The sequence below is a fragment of the Odontesthes bonariensis genome, chromosome 5 (assembly GCF_027942865.1).
Source record: "Odontesthes bonariensis isolate fOdoBon6 chromosome 5, fOdoBon6.hap1, whole genome shotgun sequence".
NCBI lineage: Eukaryota > Metazoa > Chordata > Actinopteri > Atheriniformes > Atherinopsidae > Odontesthes > Odontesthes bonariensis.
In genome coordinates this window covers 10,169,068-10,186,320 of record NC_134510.1, presented here as the reverse complement: position 1 = coordinate 10,186,320, position 17,253 = coordinate 10,169,068, and the positions used below count along the sequence as shown (strand labels likewise).

Genomic DNA, 17,253 nt, shown 5'->3' with positions numbered 1-17,253 from the left:
CTCTTCAGTCTGAACTGTTGATCCGTGATCAAAACGGAAGTACTTTTTTCATATAGCAGCAGGTTGAGTGGCTGAACTTTGCAGAAAAGTACGCTGGCGGCTGGGATTCAGGCTACATAGGTGGCTCGCTAATCTTAGGGCGGACCGGTCCTAGCCTCAGGAAGCAATTTGGCTTTTGAAATTTTTCTAAAATCCGCACAGTACACAAAACTATGAAGGTACAGGTTGGAGTTTGTTATCAGGATTAGAACAACAGCGATATACTAGTTTTAGTTTTTTTGGTGTGAGGACGTATTGATCATCCTTCACTTCAACCACTGACAAAAAAACAGCCTCATGAGAAATTGCCCTCACATCAGCAGCTGTCTAAAAAAAGGTAAAAAAGCATCATGGAAGAGCTCATCTTTTCCATGCTTGATCTGCTCCAATATAACAAGTAAAGTAGTTCAGCTCGAGCATACATCACCATGGAAAAACGGCAAATATAGTTTTATTCCCATTCAAAGTCTCTAAATGATGAGTTCCATTTTCCATCCAGTGTAGAAATGCTATTCGAAATGTTGATGAAGCACTGTAGAGATCAATGCAAGTTTGCTTTTGATTGGCAAAAACATGACTGACGTATACAAGAGTCCATTGGAGGAAAATGAAAACTCTCCCTGCTAACAATGCAAAGTTAAATTAATTCAAAATATTTTTCCTTTCATACCATTCAGTCGATATCATTCAATTTGTTCTATTTGGCTATATACATTCAAGCCACCCATGAGTCTGTAAAAGAGTATTTAGCTCATGCTAAAGAGGTTGAATATACCTGTGGGTGTTGGTGTGTTCTTATGTCTTGTCTTCAAAGCACATCGTCTCATATTTGAAACACTTTTCGGTTTTGTTCCAAATACTGAATGTGATAAAACCAACACTGCTTTTCCAATCACTCGTACAGCACATCATGAGTGATATAATATTGTTGAGCCATTGTGGTGTAAACTTTCTTGTTAACTGCTGGCATGCCATCAGCTCCCACAGCTCCAGCACCTACTCCAGTCTCTGCCCCACAGTGCGCCACTGTTAGACTCTGACCATCTGTGTCTTAGTGTCTGTTGAAGGTTAGTTTTCATTGGTGATCGGGAGGAACAGCTGGCTCTGAAGAGCCATCTCTCCAACCCCAGCCCCCCACTCCTCCCTCACAAACCAGCAGAAACTTCAACAGCTGTCATCTGCTTTCCCAAATGACCCAGCTCTCCTTCCAGCTGCCATCTCTGCACTCTTCTCCTAGCCCCAGTCTCCTTTCAAGGCTAAATCCTTTTAAAAAAAACATTTATTTTTGTTGTCCCTCACTGTCACAATTAAAAGAAGCTGAATTTTTTTTTACAGCTGCAAAGCTGACTTCCACTCTAGACCTCAGACCAGCCACCATCCCAGCTGCTGCTTCAAGCTTGACTTCAGTCTCAAGTAACCTCAAAAGAAATTTCAAATCAGGTGTTAGAAATGGAACCTTTCAGAACCACCTATGCATCATAACTCTATAATGTGACTGTAATTCATAGGCTTTTAATCTTTCTTCTGAACTACATATCTACTCATTTGTTTTTGTGTGTTTTAGCAGCATCTCCCAAGACCATAAATCTGCGAGAGGAACCATCAGATTACGCTGGCCCTCCCAGAGGAAAAAGTCCAGGCATCCATAGCACCTTTGTCCCCGTCAAGGGAATAACTAACCTAGGAAATACATGCTTTTTCAATGCTGTTATGCAGGTTAGTATTGATATTTCCTCTAAAATGCCTAAAAATGTCAGGATTTGATAGCTAAAAAGTTTGATCCAACTCTTGACTAATACATGTGATTGTGTAATGTTGGGTCAACAGGGCCCCAGCATACTGCTAACCAGCATTTATTTAGTGTGCATTACGAGATGTGGTATGCTTCTGTTGTGGGGATCATTATTTTATGAAAAAAGGGTTTGTATTATTACAAGCATAAATACAATGTCATAAATCTGAGGCATGATTTTCACGGACAAATGGATTTCTCACATTAAAACAACCCGCTCGCAAGTTATGGCTTTTTATTCCTGTTTTAGCATAATGAATCATGGGAATTTCTGCGCTGTCGCGACAAATATGTATATCCTTCGAATGTAGAAATACTCGTCAAGTGCGTCCTGTTATGTATCTGGCCTGTAGTAAACCAGAATGTGGTCCTACAATGACTGTGTGTATACAGGTTGTGTGTGCAGTATATTCAGTGCAGCAGGATATGTAGTGTTGGCTTGGACACATTCACCTGCATAAACACGAGTGGCCCTCAGTTGGTGCAGAGCCTGTTGACAACACAGCGCTGCCATAAAGCCTCCTCAGTCTTTCTGTGGTCATGTCATGGTGACTGCAAACTGACATGCCTCCTCAACAATGAAGCTGTTTTTTCCTGCCATTTTGTTAATCACCCTCAGGGTCTTCCTCGTTGATTGAAATTCGAGTGAGCGCGCTTTACATGCTTTTCCCTGCCTCTCCCTGTCTGTTTGTATTGTCTCCTTGAAAATTGCAATCTTTTGGGTGAAAACACATAATTGTCAGAGGATGAACTATGTCTGCATTCACAATGCCAGCTCCATTGTGTGTTTTCCATAGCAACAGTCTTTATCGTCGGGATGTGACAAAACAAACACCTCTTGAAAGGGAAGGGAAAGATGCTTCTCTAACATGCTGCTTCAGGCCAACTCCTCTCCTCTATTTTTGAAACTCGTAGATCATTTGTTGTTTTGAAAGCATCTCAGAATGATGAGCTTGCCACAAGATCCTAAATCCTGCTAAAATGGATGTACGCGGGAATTTTAATTGGCCGTTTTAAACGGCCACAAGCAGAGAGCACGTTTATTTTTCTATCTTTAAAAGATCACATCTTTTGTTGCTGTTTATTTCATTTTTTTTTTACTTATGAATTTAAAGATCTGTGCATGTGATCAGTTTGATCCATCACTGGATCAAAATAGCTTAAACTATTTAACTGATCAACATGTAGATTGGTTAAACAGAAGTAGTCAATCAAGTGATCTTAAAGTGATATTTTGCCCGTACAGAACCTGTCCCAGACACACATGCTCATTGACCTCGTCCATGAAGTGAAGGAAAAAGGTTACAAGCTGAAGATCAGTCCATCCATCGAGGCAAATCTGGTAGGCTGTCTTCTACAATTTATTCTCTATTATCATAGTCTTATTTCTTTAGATAATCCTTCTTTTTCTGTTTTTTAATGCATTGTATTTTATGTCAGTGTCGACAGTATGTTTTTTTCCAGTCTTCTGACCTTTGAACAAATAACAAGCAGACACGTTAGCTCTGATAGTTTTTCTATATCTCGTTGACGCACAATACAAGCTATGCCTGGGTTCCGCTTCTTTGTGTCGTTGATCCCAGAGAATCACGTCTGTAACTTCATTTCTGCACAACGCTCACTTTGACTTTGTCGATTTACATTCCAGAGTCCTCTGACAGTTGCGCTGCCTGGTCCAGAGCCTCTGACTGCGGCCATGTTCCTCTTCCTGCAAAGCATGAAAGAACCAGGGAAAGGCCCTATCAATCCAAAAATCCTCTTCAACCAGCTCTGCCAAAAGTAAGGTCTCGCCCTGCGTACCAGCAGCTACTTCTTCTTTGACCCCTGTCACTCCCCAACAGTTCACTCTTCTCAGTGCCCACGTGTGTGAGAACTAGATGAGAAATGAAGAGCGAAACAAAGTGAAGTGTGCTGTTGTAGTTGGATCCAATGAGAAGTAACATAGAGATGAACTGCTTTTTGCGGACGATGTGGTTCTGTTGGCGTCGTCGGGCCGTGACCTTCAGCTCTCATTGGAGCGGTTCGCAGCCGAGTGTGAAGCGGCTGGGATGAGAATCAGCACCTCCAAATCTGAGACCATGGTCTTCGGCCGGAAAAGGGTGGAATGCTCTCTCCGGGTTGGGAATGAGATCCTTCCCCAAGTGGAGGAGTTCAAGTATCTCGGGGTCTTGTTCACGAGTGAGGGACGAATGGAGCAGGAGATTGACAGACGGATCGGTGCGGCGTCTGCAGTGATGCGGGCTCTGCACCGGCCCGTCGTGGTGAAAAAGGAGCTGAGCCAGAAGGCGAAGCTCTCGATTTACCGGTCAATCTATGTTCCTACCCTCACCTATGGTCACGAGCTGTGGCTAGTGACCGAAAGAAAGAGATCGCGAATACAAGCGGCCGAAATGAGTTTCCTCCGCAGGGTGTCTGGGCTCTCCCTTAGAGATAGGGTGAGAAGCTCGGTCATCCGGGAGGGGCTCAGAGTAGAACCGCTGCTCCTACGCATCGAGAGGAGTCAGATGAGGTGGCTCGGGCATCTGGTTAGGATGCCTCCTGGACGCCTCCCCGGTGAGGTGTTCCGGGCCTGTCCCACTGGGAGGAGGCCCCGGGGAAGACCCAGGACACGTTGGAGAGACTATGTTTCTCGGCTGGCCTGGGAACGCCTCGGGGTCCCCCCAGAAGAGCTGGAGGAGGTGGCCGGGGACAGGGACGTCTGGGTCTCTGCTCAAGCTGCTGCCCCCGCGACCCGATCCCCGGACCAGCGGAAGATAATGGATGGATGGATGGATGGATGAACTTTAAATATTTCTGCTTCCCATTATTAATTCTATAGTTGCCATTTGATTAAGGAAGTTTGAACAGCCATTTTTTTTTTAACCTATTTCTGTAATTACTGGTATAAAATCCCTCATAATAACAGACGAGCTTAGGAGCTCATGTTTCAGGGCTCTGGCAGATATTTGGTCTCAGGGTCAGTGAAGTCATCAGACTCTGCTGTAATCGTTAGTATTGCAGTTCTCTATCAGCATCCCAGCAGTTTACAACTCGAGAGGCCCAGCTTTCACCTGCTTTCATCCTTTTCCTGCAGCGGTGAACACAATTAACCAGCCAGACCCAGGTAACACCTGGTCGTAGCCGAGTGCCTTTCATACACTCCAAGCCCAACATACACAGAGTCACTGTACCTTATCAAATATCTAGCAGCAGCCAGCTTTTTTTGCAGGGCTTCTGCTACTTGCCACACTGCTGTGCCACCTGTGTCGTATGTGATCCAGATCAAGGTCGAGCAGACTGTGTGGCTGGCAGAGGATTTTTCTTTTTATTGTTCCCTTTTATGAACCGGATGAGTACTCGGTTGGCTGACATCTTGTTTTGGCATGGTATTCTGTTGTTTGGGTCCTCCCTGGTTGTGTGCATGAGGCGAGTCTTGCCCTGTTTAGTAGTGCAGGTGGGTGACCAGGGCATTTAATGTTGGATGGCTGGACGCATCTCTGGTGCGGCTTTGACAGTTATTCTGGTACCTCGCCGCCATCAGCCAGGCCTCTGTGTGTGTTTTCGTGTTTCTGAGTGTGCGTATGTAGACTGCCACCTCACCTGGCACCACCTCAGCCTGCAGCACACATGCAGGCAATTGTTCATTCAAACGTCAAGCATTGCCCACACCTTCATGCACTCATACATCTGATTTAAAACAGGGTCAATCTATTCCACTTACATGCTTTTGAATAGAGAAATAGGATTTCAAGCCTCAGCAACCATTAATCATGTTCAACACTTATATTTAACATTAAATGTACTTAGGGCCTGAAGTCAGAGTTTTGTATATAAATACAGAAAAGGCAAAATTTCAGGTATATTAGGATTCATTCACAAATTATTTTCAGTGTTTGAATGGTGAAAAATGAAACATCTCAACCCGGAGTCCATTCTGTCGTAACAAACGTACGGAGGTGGACGCTCCTCAAAGCAGCCGACCCAGGTCCGAGTCCCAGCCTGTGATCCTTTGCTGCTCGGCCCCTCTCTCTGACCCCTGTTGCTATCAAGCTACTTTCAGTTAAGGGGTACTAGAACCCATAAAAATCCTTAAAAAATAGATTTGAAAAAATGTAGTTGCAGTATGTGTTTAAGCATTGTGTTGTTAGATAAGCAAGACTTCCCTGAAAAAGACTTAAAAGGAACTTTAGCTGTGTTTTCACAGCCAAAATATCCCAAATATCATCACATATCAGGTTTTGAACTTTTGAACGGATCGTCCTTTTCCTGCTCACCCTCTTTAGCAGAAATCCTTGCATTTCTGTTTGCAAATCTATGATTTAGTAAAGACATTTTGGAGCTTTTGATGCCTCTGACCGGTGGACTGACCTCCACTTTGCCTCAGTTTGGGAGTTCTGGCCCGGAGAGGGCAGCGGTCTCTCTCATTCTTATTCATATATGTTTTGTTGTTGCATGTTACCATTATAATTTACGTTTGATGATGTAGAAGGAACTGTGCTCGCTAACAGTTGCTTTCTGCAGGGATGCAGAGATAGATCTGCCTAACATTAGTATCTGCTCAGCTTATTGACTGCAATCAGCCCAGCGGCAAATAATGTAACATTAACTGATGGCATTGACTTTGCCCTGAAACTGTAAAGATTTATTTGCATTTAAACTTAGTGGGACACAAAAAACAAATGTTGGACCATGTAAGTATTGAAAAATCTAAAAACTAAAAAGTCTCTAAGAACTTCTTTTTTTTTTTTTTTTGTTAACAGAAATGGGTTTTTCTGTGAAAGGTTATGTTGAAGGTTTTGTGATGAACTTCTATTGATTGACATGATTGCGCCACAATATTGTGCATTTCCATTCTGCCAAGATTACCGCCTTTCAGTGTTGCCTTTGTCGCTCGCACACAGAGATTTCTCTGAATCTTTGGAAAAATTCCATGATACCATAGGTGATAAAATCTCACTTTTTTTTTTTTTTAACCGTTTCAGTTTACTCGCCTCAACTGTTTGCTCACGCAGCCTCTCACCACATCTTGGCCAAGACTTGGCCTAACTGGAATGCTCTGTTTTTCTTTACCAGACATATTACTGACTCCTCGCCATCTTATCAAATATTTAGCATGATGTGTCACCGAATGTTTCGTTCAAGAATTACGCAACTTGCTTCAGTCTTCCCGTGGCAACGTTTGAATTATTTTGCAGACATCAAATTAGATTAGCACTTCTTTTGGTTGCATTTTGTCGTTGAGTTTTTTTGTTTTTTTTCTTACTGTGAGAGCTCACTTTATTCTTCGAGGTACTGATTTGCATGGAAGTTGTGGAACGAGCATTCCCTCTAACATCCACAAAGTGCACATGGTTCCAGTAGCGTTAAAGTCTTTAAACTTTTTTCTTGAAATGTTTTTTCATTAAGACTCTTACACAAAGCAACTCGTGTACATTCTGTCAGGTCTCCGAAATGAAAAGGCTAAGGACAAGAACTGCTCCCATTTACTGGGGCATATTTACTGTTGTAGTGACCTTTATGACAGCAGCACCGTTTGAATGCCGCCTTCCTCGCTTGCTGCTGCGAGCTCTTGTCACTCAAAGAGCGTTTGGTCTGCCCTTGACCCGAGGGACTGACATCTCTTTTCCGTTTCACTTTGACTGTCTTTTCCAGAAGGTTTGGGTTGACGAGCAGGTTAATAAGGCTCTCCGGCTCCAATTGAGGACCGTTGGAGTGTTTATGTGCAAAGCTGGAGCCCTGTATGAGTTTGTGCGTGTTTGTGCACGTTCATTTGACCTCACCAGCTGAGTACCCTCCAGTCTGCCTCCTCATCCTCCTGCCAGAGGAAGGGCTCTAGTGTGTGCTCGGACCAGTGCCAAGCTGTGTGTGTCGGATGGTCAGCACCACACTATATATCTGGTGCCAGGCGGGGTCCCAGCTTGTAACCAGTATACTACAAAGCTAGTCAGCAGCTGAACTGCAGTTAGTGGCAAAACAGGGAAAAATAGCATTTAATAGTTAGAAATTCATGTATATATCTATGTTCGCTCTGGGTACTTTGGATCTGAGGATTTAAAGCATTGTGCGCATTTACTCATTATTCTTACTGTGTCAGGGTGCACGCTATATAATATATTTCCAGTACGTAAGCAGGAGAATAAAGGCAAACATCATCTGCACCTGTTTCTTACAAGCATGCAGGCAGCCACTGGGCACGGCTTTGTATTTCAAACATGAAAACTACGAGGATCTCGTCTCTAACCATCTACTTTGACCGGAGTTAAGAAATAAGCCTTGTAACAAGCTTTTCATCCCTAATAGAAATAGCAGAGGACAACGATGTGTTTTATCTAATGCTGGCAACCCAGTCTCTCACGCACACACACTCATTAAATACACAGACATTAAAAATAAAGCAGAGCAAGGGCTTTAACTGTTTAGAAAAGGATGCTGATTACTTCTCTATGTTTGGCCTCTGAGGATTGAAACCTTTTAAACACAAATTTAATGGAGAAAAAAACCTGGCTGTGTTTTATTAAGTGGTTCCTTGCCTGTCACGCTGTCAGTTTGGTCCAGGTGATACTTTGTTGAAGACCAATATCATTGTTAGCTCTCAGTTAGATTTAGCTGTTGAATAGCAAAAAACCTTTCAACAGTTGGAAGACAAATATGTTGGATGTCTGTTGTCAGAATTCAGTTTCAAAATGCGGTCCTTGGAAAAAGGAAAGGACAGCTTCGTATAGTTTTCTGCATCAGAGCATGGTAAAGATCTTCATCTGGTCCTAACAAAGTTTTAAAGTGAGATAAATAAAACCTCAGATAAACAGCTTAGGGCATATTACACCATGTGATCATTCATTTAACAAAAAAATAAACCAAAATGCAGGAGCAGCATGGGGAAAACTAAGTACAAGGAGCCAGCTGCTGCTATTCAAATACACTTGATTCACTTATCATCAGCAAGTGTGAGCCCCTCTATAAAAGCAGAGGTTTTGGCAGTTTGCTGGTCTGGAGCATTCAGTCGTATGTTAACACAATGCAAAGGAGGAAAGACACCAGCAATGTTTTTAGAGACGCATATATTGCTGCACATCAATCTGCAGAGGGTCATAAGGCCATTTCCAAACTATCTTGGTTCCATCAGTCAACAGTGAGATTATTCACTAGTGGAAAACATTCAGTGCATTTTCTAATCTTCCCCAAAGTGGACATTGCAGCGAGGCTAATCCTAAGATTGAACAGTACGATGCTCAAGGAAGTTGCCAAAAACCCAAAAGCTACATCTCAGACTCCACAGGCCTCAGTTAGCATGTTAAATGTGCAAGTAGAAAAGGACCGCACCAGTATGGCTTGTTTGGAAGGGTTGCCACGAGCCTCATCACTCTAAAAAGAACACAGAAGCGTGGCTTTGGTTTGCAAAACTGCTTCTGAACAAACAAGAAGACTTCTGGAACAACATCTTTTGGACAGACAAAATCAAAGAGGAAGTGTACATGAAATGATACACAGCACCATGTTTGATGAAAACCAAAAAACCAAACGCAGCACAAACACCTCATACCTGTTGTCAGACACAGTGGTTGCTGATTTGGGCATTTATGCAGTCACAGGACCGGAGTAACATGCAGTCATTATTATTTTCTTTTATTGAAATTGCCATTTTCATCCAAAGTAAGTGTGTAGCTCTCAAACTCACCACAGTGCATCAAAAGGAGTCTGTATCTTCACATTCTTATCCACATCCACCTTATAAAATGCTTTAAAACTAAGCCAATTATAATCACCGGACAATTAAAGGACAAGACCGTTTTTTTGACATTGGGCCCTTGATTTCACATTATAACATGATGTTCTACTCACCCCTGCTTGTTGTTGGTAACTATGCTGTTTATAATTTATTAATTACTGTACACTAGGTGTTACTGATGTCATCATCGTGCTACTACCACAGACAGCCCACAGACCCACTTTACGACAAAAATTCAAAATTACAGTAACCCGGATTTTTTGAAGTAAGCGACGCACCTCCACGTTATCAGTGCTAGTGTACAGTAATTAATAAATTATAAACAGCATAGTTTGTGCCTGTATAAGCTTGCCCATAGGAAACCGTTTCATGGCCGAATATCTCAAGAGAGCAGCCAGACGCCTCTCGAATATCTTCGGAACAGCTCCAAATTACCAACAACAAGCAGGGGTGAGTAGAACATCATGTTATAATGTGAAATCAAGGGCCCAATGTAAAAAAAACGGTCTTGTCCTTTAACAGCCTTTTATTATCTGATTGCAATTAATTTAGGTATTTACCCACTTGCTCCCACTGACTGCTTATTGTTTTTTTTTTTTCATCACTTTTCCATTTGTTCTTCATAGCTGTTATAAAGCATAGTAGCGGACAAAATAAGCTGAAACTTTCCCACGTTTCAGGAGTGCACCTGCAGCACATTGATGTGATGGAGCACACAATCATACACCGTCGGATCTCGACCTCGATTTTTTTCTTGAATGATGTGGCAGTGGCATTAATTCCCACGTTCACATCGTTGGCATTATTTTTCTTTCCCTCATGTTTGACTGCAGCCGCTGTGTTGCTTTGCAACCTGTTAGAAATATATAACCGCGCTTGCCCTCTGATGCCATCTCCACCCATTTTGCATTAACATGCACACATACCCACTGTCGGAACACCTTGGTCGACTCTCCAAGTTGATAACCAGTGTCATAGTAGCACAGCTCTACCACTAATCTCTATTGTTAGGGTTAGTTAATCCACAGCATCGAATGGTACTGTGGATATGCCTTAGGCAGTTTTGTTTTAAACTTTAAACATTTTATAAACATATTGTAGATCATTGAGTCACGTATGTATGCATATATATATATATATATATATATATATATATATATATATATATATATATATATATATATATATATATATGAATTTTTCTTAGGCCTGACATTGACATCTCATGACAGTAAAGGATTATTGAATTATGTGAAGTGTGTGCGGGTGCTCATACATGTATGTGGTTATTTTGGGGGGGGGGGGGGCTTGTGTGGCCTTGTGTCTGGTACTAACTCATCCGGCTATTAATTGTGTTAGCACCGCAGCTGTTTGCATCGGCCAGATTGAGAGCAGCGCTACAGGGCCCTTCTGCTTCTCTCCACTGGGATGAGCTTCCAGACCTCCTCCTTCCCACTGATTCCAACCATCGTTCCCATTTTCTCTTCATCTGCCTTTATTTTCTTCTTTTCACTCATTTACTCATTCTGATGTGCCTATATTTGTCCCTCTATTTTTCTTTTAAATCTGTTTTTCGTCATTTGTCAGGCTACTGAGTGGACCCAGCCGTTCTTTTCACCCAGCCCTCTCCCTATGTGCCTTCACAAAAACAAGCACAAAAGACAGAGCTCATGCTGATATGTAAGGGTGTGAGGATGACTCTGGGCTCCTCCAGACATACTGGTTATAATCTGTGTTGCAGGCAGGTGGTCAGCCATTTCTCCACCAGCCATGGGAATACATTTTGGTCAACATGTCAGAGCATCTCAAACAGAGGATTCATTTTAAGTGAATTATTCCCATAAGGAGAATTACAGATAGTATTAATTTCACTACCCACTGTGAGCTGTGAGCTGGTTATGTGTATACTTGGATTATGAAAACACCATATTTATCGCTACCATGTGTCTAAGAATTAGTGACCATCATATTCAGAACATATTTCACTCTAGTATGACAGGAAATCTTGCTACTGTACTACGCAGACCTGAAGTATCAACAAAGATCCTCCTCAGCAGAGTTAGAGAAGGTAACCCACCACCATGACTTCTCTCACCAGGACATGTAAATCTGACCAACCAGTCCTTTAGCTATGTGGCTGGCTTGACCCAACAGGTTGCGATGGCTTAAGCCTTGGCTACCCATCTGCCCCTGGCATCTGTCCACACATCTGCTTTACCGGGGATGGCCAGAAGAAGGCCCAAAGGACAGCCTCCTCTCTAACCGCTCTGGCATTAATGACCATGGTGGAGGCTCACCTTGCATTACTCAGGATAAAGTCCAGGTTTACATATATGTTTATTCACATAGACGATCACTGTCTCTGCTCATGTTTTCTCTCATGGCTTTATGATGCCAAATATGTAATCTTGTTCTAGATTGTTGTTACCATAGATCTGTTTCTGAAAATCTGTTATTTAACGCATCGGCAGAATAACCTTGCACCTACCAAATGATACATACCCCACAAATATCCATTTTGATTGAATTTGTTTGTTTGTTATGGGTACTATTGTTGTCTGTTGACTTTGTACCAGTAGAGCTGGTTGATTTCATACTGTACGCCTTTATGTAATCTGACAGATTATATTTGCTAAAGTATTTAATCTTCCTTTGTTTAGTCTATAACATGTAATTGTGACAGAGATGTCTCGGCAGTAAAAGTGGTGGAAGAAGTTGGGAAAAGGCCTTGACAGAGGAGAGTTGTAGATTTCTCTTTTGTTCACATTTCTCTCTTAATTTCTGCTGTTTATTGTGCGGTGGGATTCTTCTTGACTTCTTTAGTTGTCTTGTTTTTGTCTGCCAACAATGGCGTCTTTTTCTCAATGTTACAGATTCCCTTTATGTTATGTGTCTGTTCTCCTATCCTTCACTTTCTCTTCACAAGGTTTTCTTCGTCTTTTTGCTCTCTTGCAGAGCTCCACGCTTCAAGGGCTACCAACAACAAGACAGTCAAGAGCTTCTGCACTACTTACTGGACTCCATACGAGTAGAGGAAACTAAAGTAAGTCTGCAGCATCGTATACAGTCCATGTATTTTAAGTATTTCATTATTGTTCGATTAATTTTTTTTCTACATTTATCGAAGGATCTTTAGTAATGTTCTTTTCAGGTTATATTCTTGAATATAATCAAACAGCAATGATGTTACCACACCATCACTGCTAATACTTGAACTTTAATGCTGTACGAATCAAAAACCAAAAACACAGCACAGTCTGATCCAAGTAGCTTGAAAAAAGAGCAACTGCACTTCTTCTTCTTGGATCTGGAAGACGTTTCTCCTCTCATCTGAAAGGCTTCTTCAGTGCTAAACTAGATGGTGGGGAGTATCAGCTTATAAGCTGAGAGGGGTCATTCACACTAAGTTGTCTGGTGTATCAGTGATGCACAAGAGGCTAAGCACCAGGAACTGGTCAACCACTTTGTAGCTCGGTGTAGGAACAACCACCTCATCTTGAATATGAACAAGACGAAGGAAATAACTGGATGTTAGGAGGGCCAGTAATAAGCCAAACACTGTTTCTATTCTTGGACAAGAGGTGGATGTATCGGAGTACTACACCTGGATAACAGAGTGCAATTGCGTTGAGTGCAATCTGCTTTGCAGTCATGTGATCGAGAAGCAGCATCAGAGCCACTGAAACTGACCAAACTGATAAAGAAGGCTGACCCTGTGCTAGCAACCGCTCTGGAGTCCCAGGAACTAATTGTAAAAAGAAGAACATCGCAAAACCTGCTCAATATAATGGAAAATGCTACAGTCTGTTCAGTTAGAGGCTTCTTCGGCCCTTCCTGCCCACAGCAATAACTCTGTACAATAACTTTTTACAATGACTAATAATCGCTGTAGTTTTTTTATGCTGTGATGTTTTTTTTCTTTTCTTTTTTGGGATTTTTAAAAGTATTATTCAGATAGAGGACAAAAGTGTCAGGCTTAAAATAAAAAGACAATCTGCGGCTTTAAGATGAACCTCTCAGCATGGCCATCAGGAATCCGTTCTTAGGGAAGGAAAAGAGACCGAGGTACGCCAAATGACACAAGAAGTGGACTGAAAATCAGTGGCAACGGGTCTGATGGAGGGATGAGTCCTCCCCAGAGCCCGGACCTCAACATTATTGAAGCAGTGTGGGATCATCTTGACAGAGAACAGAACAAAAGACATTCAAAGAAGCGCTTTGGAATGTCCTTCTAGGAGCCTTGAGAACTATTCCTGAAATCTACTTAAAGAAATGAGAGAAAGCTTGTCTAAGAGGGTTCAGGCTGTGTTGAAGGAAAAAGGAGCTCACGTTGACTTTCAAGCCTGATAGAAATATGCAGACTCTCTTTGCCTTATGCGCTGTATCTCCCTTCAGGTTTGCTCGTATCAATAACTCACTGCACTTAGTTCTTGTTTTCCTTGCAATATATAGAAAAATGAGAGGTGACTCAAAATGTTTTGCAGTTGTCTTTGAAACATAAATCATAAATCAGTTGTTATGAAGTTCTTAGTACCTTGATAGTAGCTTTCGTTAAGTAAGATTTTCAGTAATGTATTTGTGGGTTGCTGTTTGTCCTGATGTAACCCAACAAAATCTTTCTGATTGGATCACCAGTTTTCATGACACACACACACACTCACACACACACACAGAGCCCTCCACAGGGCAATTAGGAGACCCCACGGCAGCTCTTTGGAGGGCCCACCAGTGACTGTATGAACCAAGAAGGAGAAGTTAGCGGGTGTGTTTAGTGGTCAGCCTCAGGCCCAGGAGGGGCCACAGGCTGGGCTCCCATGCTTCTATTCAAACTTGTGAACACGAACAGTTGTGCCACTTAAGGACTTGCAAGTGGCACGACCGACATTATTGTGTGATCTTGGGAAACCCACAGCTGCCGAATGAGCTCCAGGGCCGTTCCATTGTGCTCAAGGGTCGCCCACAGACCTCTTCTGCACACACACACACACACACACACACACACACACACACACACACACACACACACACACACACAGACGTACAATCAGTCTCCCAATCCAATCAAGGAGGTAAAGAGGGAGGGGGCACGGCCTCCTCCGCTCATTCACTCAGAAAGTAATTTTTACTGCAGCGATACAGTGGCATTTTAACCTTACAATGTTGATTTTTTTTTTTTTTTTTTTTTTTTTTGATTAACCTGTATGGGTTTTATACCTAACACATACTGTATATATTAGAGAAGGTCATCGACGTAGTTTTTTTTTTTTTTTTTTTTTTTTTTTTGTCAAAAACAAGAAAAACATGAAGCACAAATCGCTTTGTAAACCAACCGTAATTATTTCACTTTTGGATTAAATCAGCCTATCGCAAAGATGTTTAACAAGTAAAACACGACTTCACAACAGATCACACATTCGCACTGCCATGCGTGCGTGTGTGTCATTGAGAGACTGTTTTTTTTGGGGTTTTTTTTTAATTATTTTTTTTATCTTTGTGCGTCACTAACCTTTTAGAGGCCCTAAGTGTTTGTGTTGATTGGCCATTAGTATCAGAGATCTGAATATGCTAATTTGAGCCCAGTCAGTTATCACCAATTAGCTGAGATGGTAGGTATTTCTCTCTTAGGGCATGGACTGGCCTTCTTTGGCTTGTCTTCATTTTAGTTTCTATGCCTCAGCCCTTGCACCAGCAGCCCTCTTCACGCCCCCCTCCCTGCAGCCCATCCTGTGTGGGACAGTGCACGCTGTTATGTTTGGGAGAGAAAGGGAGCATGGGGGTTACTGGTAATTAATTAGTAGGCGAGCCACAGCCTGGTTTGACTTTACTGCCTGAGTGGGGTGCAGACTGGCCAGGATGGGATTAACAGGGCTTTTTGACCTAAATAGCCAGTCCAGTGCGTGGGTCCCGGGACAGTGGGGGCTGAACGGTCTCAACGCAGACACAGACCACGGCCAATTATCTATTGATTGCTGCTTTACTGTGGCTGTTCCTCTTCACAGCTCTGTCACCAACACACTCACTGACCACGTCATCTTCAATAAGACAGCACCGTGCAAAACGTATATACACACACACACACACATGTGCACAGTTCATTAAGAGATTTACATGTTAACAATTTTAGACAAGGACAATAATTATTTTTTGCACTAACGATGCTTATAATGGGCATAGATGTCAAACCCAGCTGCAGGCTAGATTGTGATATATCACTAAATGGGTGTCATTAAGTAAAGTCAAGGGAAACTGGGAAGCATATAGGAGCATCCATGCAGTTTCAGTTGTTTTAGTCTTATTAATAATGGGAATTTATTGATGTCACTGTTTTTGTGTCTTTTACTTACAGAGGGTGAAAGGGGCTATTTTAAAGGCTTTCAACAATCCCACAGAGAAGACAGCGGATGAGGAGACCAAACGCCAAGTCAAAGGTTCATCTGAACACGGCCTATGACAGATGTCTAAGATCAATACTCCCGCCTTGTGGCAGTCAGTGGAAATACAGCTACTGAATGAGCAGAGGAAGGCTAAATATAAAGGAAGAAAACAGTGTGCACTTTCATAGATGAACCTTGTAGCTGCACTTAAGAAATTATTTTTTTTTATTATCAGGAAACTCATTTATTATTGAGTCTATCTTAATATAACTTATTACATTTGGTCGGCGACATTAGTTGTCTGCATTTTTGGAAAAGTATTTGTGAGCGGTGGAGCTTTTAAACATTTCAGCCGAGCTTATTGATATATCCGTGAATGTTATGAGTTCAAAGTCAAAGTTGAGTTGAAAACGATGTCTCTTTTTCTCCATTTCTTTCCCTCTCATCAGCATACGGAAAAGACGGTGTGAAGATGAACTTTGTCGACCGCATCTTTGTCGGCGAGCTTACCAACACAATCATGTGCGAAGAGTGTGAGCACGTAAGTGTTTGTGGGTGAACTAAACAGAGGGATGAGCATAAGTGAATGTGAACCAATCAAAGTGTAGCTCAGTGTGTTGTACAGTCTTAAATAAAGCAGTCAACACTTCCTTCAACCAGCTCATTCGGGCAGAAGCTGCTTTTGAATAAACGTATCACCCAGTCAAGATAACCTTTCCCATCTCTATTGTTGTGTTTTATTGCTTTCAATGAATGCTAGAGGAGGTTTAGTGCATCGCCATACAGTTTCCAGCCGTACTGTCATTCCCTGTTTGCCCTTGTAATTTTTTTTCATTGACCTGAAGTCAAGACAACTAAGATTAAGTCACCACTTTCTTCACCGGCTCCGACACACAGGGAACATTTCCCACTGCGATAGTTGCAACCAAATCACGATCACGTGCTGGATGGGGGATGGGGGGATGGGGGGGGGGGGGAATAAAGGAGGTGTCGAGAAAAATAACAACAAACAAGCAAAAAGCTTTTCAAGGACCAGCTCACACACCAAGTGTTTACTGGCGGCATTCACACGAAGAGCTCAGGATGGTTAAGAAAGCAAGTGCCACTGCAAAGTAAAGTAATTCCCTTCAGGAAGAGAGCATCAGGTGTGGAGCTGGAGAGGCCAACGCTGACAAACAGCAGCCTCCCTTTTCAGACGTGTTAAAAATCTGCAGCAGAATTTGATTTAACTGGGGTGTAAATATGTTTTGACATGTCTTTCAGATCTCGACAGTTAAGGAAGCCTTCATAGATATCTCATTACCCATCATAGAGGAGAGGGTGAGCTGCTTTGAAAATCTAAT

The 17,253-nt window shown here is 42.3% G+C and overlaps 1 protein-coding gene across 3 annotated transcripts in view; it reads left to right on the top strand.

Annotated features, from left to right (window-relative positions):
• Window positions 1-17,253, top strand: part of usp45 (ubiquitin specific peptidase 45) — a 36,024-nt gene that overhangs the window by 10,662 nt on the left and 8,109 nt on the right. Inside the window, exons 6-13 of one of the 3 annotated variants that reach the window (XM_075464885.1) lie at window positions 1,375-1,479; window positions 1,607-1,755; window positions 3,078-3,173; window positions 3,480-3,610; window positions 12,492-12,579; window positions 15,883-15,964; window positions 16,360-16,451; window positions 17,174-17,230. In XM_075464885.1, the coding sequence (XP_075321000.1) occupies window positions 1,375-1,479; window positions 1,607-1,755; window positions 3,078-3,173; window positions 3,480-3,610; window positions 12,492-12,579; window positions 15,883-15,964; window positions 16,360-16,451; window positions 17,174-17,230 (800 nt within the window). Of the gene's footprint in view, window positions 1-1,374; window positions 1,480-1,603; window positions 1,756-3,077; window positions 3,174-3,479; window positions 3,611-12,491; window positions 12,580-15,882; window positions 15,965-16,359; window positions 16,452-17,173; window positions 17,231-17,253 lie in introns of all 3 variants that reach the window. The other 2 variants (XM_075464887.1, XM_075464886.1) reach the window with 2 other exon arrangements.